General features: G+C 44.8%; 1 protein-coding gene across 1 annotated transcript in view; it reads left to right on the top strand.

Moving 5' to 3' along the window:
* LOC139752777 (protein turtle homolog B-like) overlaps positions 1-2,500 on the top strand; it is a 637,105-nt gene that overhangs the window by 533,847 nt on the left and 100,758 nt on the right. The window contains 1 exon segment of the mRNA XM_071668690.1: positions 678-822. Coding sequence (XP_071524791.1) covers positions 678-822 — 145 coding nt within the window.

Below are 2,500 nucleotides of genomic sequence, written 5' to 3'. Positions count from 1 at the left end.
GTAGATTCAACAACGGGAGTCACGAGGTACTTATACAGATATAAAATAATACAGTTACGTGGCCATAGGAAATATTAAATTAAAGTTAAATGATTCTGAGATCCGAACAAGTTTCTTTGGAAGTTGATGCGTTGATCTTTGGCATAAGCCACAACCATTCTTAATCCGAAAGCTTTATATAATTTGACAATACGAGAGAAAAAAAAAAGCTGCGTTTTTTGTGTTCATTCCAGATGCTGTGAATATGTCAGAGATAGTATAGCACAATTCTATGGGGGGTATTTCTCTCGTTCTTTCCCGTTAAAGAGTCAGTGCAGGCTTACTTACTTTACGATTATATTGGATTTTCTTCCGTTCTATTTTCCTGGTAGCTGTTGTTGTTGCTGAAGTGAATGGAAGATGGTGGGAGAGGAGGAGGAGAACCGCCACCATCTTACCATTCTAATCCTTACCTCACCAATTTTAGATTGGTTATAGCAATCAACATACGCAGATTTTGAACAGGAAACTTAGAAATGGGCCAATGGGCCTTCTTCTGTTGTCTGTCTGTCTTTGCTAAGTGCTACCATGTACTCTCTCTCTCTCTCTCTCTCTCTGAGTATGTGTGTGTGTGTGTGTGTGCTGCACACCCAAAGCCAGAATATGACTCAGTGTTGACTCTTCTCTCTTCCTGGCAGACGTCGCCGGACAGCAACGTGACCACGTCCATCCTGCAGTACCGGGCGGACATGATCGACAGCGGCAAATACCTCACCTGCCGCGCCGAGAACCAGCTCATCCCGCAGTCCGCCATGGAGGACGGAGTCAAACTCAACATCCTCTGTAAGTTCTGCGACCCAGTTGTGCCCGTCTCTCTCTCTCTCTCTCTCTCTCTCTCTCTCTCTCTCTCTCTCTCTCTCTCTCTCTCTCTCTCTCTCTCTCTCTCTCTCTCTCTCTCTCTCTCTCTCTCTCCATCCTTATGTTGATTGATTACCGTCTCCCATTTATTCCCTCTTTATGGTGTTTGGTTATTCTTCAAAAAAGACGAGGTGTTCCAACAGTCAGCTAAGAACAGATTTAAGAACCTCATTTCCAAGAGTTCTCCTTATTGTAAATATCTTTCGAAGTTCGTCTTAAGTTATTAATGCATATTTATGTGTTTTTACTTTTATTTTATTATTATTTCTGCCTTTCTTGATTACCTTCGTCAGCTTCCTACACTTGACACTACTCGTATTTGTAAAATTTTCTCCAAAATAAGCTCTGTAGTCGGCTAGGTAGAAGTGTCGACAAATGAGCTCAATTCTTCTTCTCCTTTTTTTATGGTAAACTCATCCCCCAGCGCTGTCTCTTACTGCTACTGTCTCTCACTGCTAAAGAGTCTGCACATCCCACTAGACTGATAGCCTTGATATACCACTCGAAGCCTCAAAGTATCTCGTCTGGAAACTCGCTTCTGTTGATTCCCACATCCCCGAGACCTGTCTTCAGGCCTCCATCTCACACTCTACTCTCGTGCATCGTCCTCCCGGTCATCTCCCCCTCGAGTTAATAAGAAGAACCATTTAAGAGACTTTAGTTCTCCCTCTTTTCTTATTGAGGAAAATAAAACGTCTCAGAATATGAAATTTTGACTGTGTCCATATAAGCTCCTTACCCAAATCTCCCCCCCGTCAGATGACATAGCCGGCCAGAAGGCATTCCTAACTCTGCTTCCATCCCTTAACCCGATTTCAACGCTCCGCCAGTACGCACCTCCCACACACCCTTAGCCACAAGGGTACCACTGGCACCTAAAGGTTCCTGAACTCTTGATCGTAAGATACCACACGCTATTGGTAATGAATGTGTTTTCGTGAGTTCAAAACGTGTTTACAGTCATTCCTTTATTGAATGATTCGTAGATCAGTCCTTTTGATGGTTACAAAGTGATCATTTTTTGCCAATACAGAATATATTTTAGCAAACACTCTGATAAGTGACCATTATTATTATTATCATTATTATTATTATGAATGCACCCTAGAGTGTTGCACTCAACTCCACGTATTTCCTCCTCATCTCTACTCATTCTTCCACTCATTCCTCCACCGGTGCTACTCGAGTCGTGAAACCCAAGGACGTTCCCCACATCTTCTAATGGCCACACTTCTCTTTTCTTTCATTGGTCAGTCCTCCTCCTCCTCCTCCTCCTCCTCCTCCTCCAGTCTCCCTTCCCCCTTACACACCCCCGCCCCCCTAGATTAGGCACCCTCCTCCCTCCATGTCCTCTTAAGGCATCGCCCCCTTTTCCTCCCTTTGCATCCTTCTTTCCCCACTTACTTCCCTTGAACTAGTCGTTCCCTTCCCTCACTTTCCTTCCTTCCCTTTCCCTCCCTCCCTCCACTCAACAGTCAGGGTGAGGTGGACTCCACCACCTGTGGTGCTTCCCCCCAGTGTCCCGAGAAGGAAGAATTGCCCCTCTGCTTGAGCCATCATGCAAATAGAACAGCCTGGGATGACATCGGCAGGGAATATGCAA

Source organism: Panulirus ornatus, chromosome 13 (genome assembly GCF_036320965.1).
Source record: "Panulirus ornatus isolate Po-2019 chromosome 13, ASM3632096v1, whole genome shotgun sequence".
Lineage (NCBI taxonomy): Eukaryota > Metazoa > Arthropoda > Malacostraca > Decapoda > Palinuridae > Panulirus > Panulirus ornatus.
The sequence above is the reverse complement of the archived record's forward strand: the minus strand, read 5'-3'. Positions and strand labels throughout refer to the sequence as shown.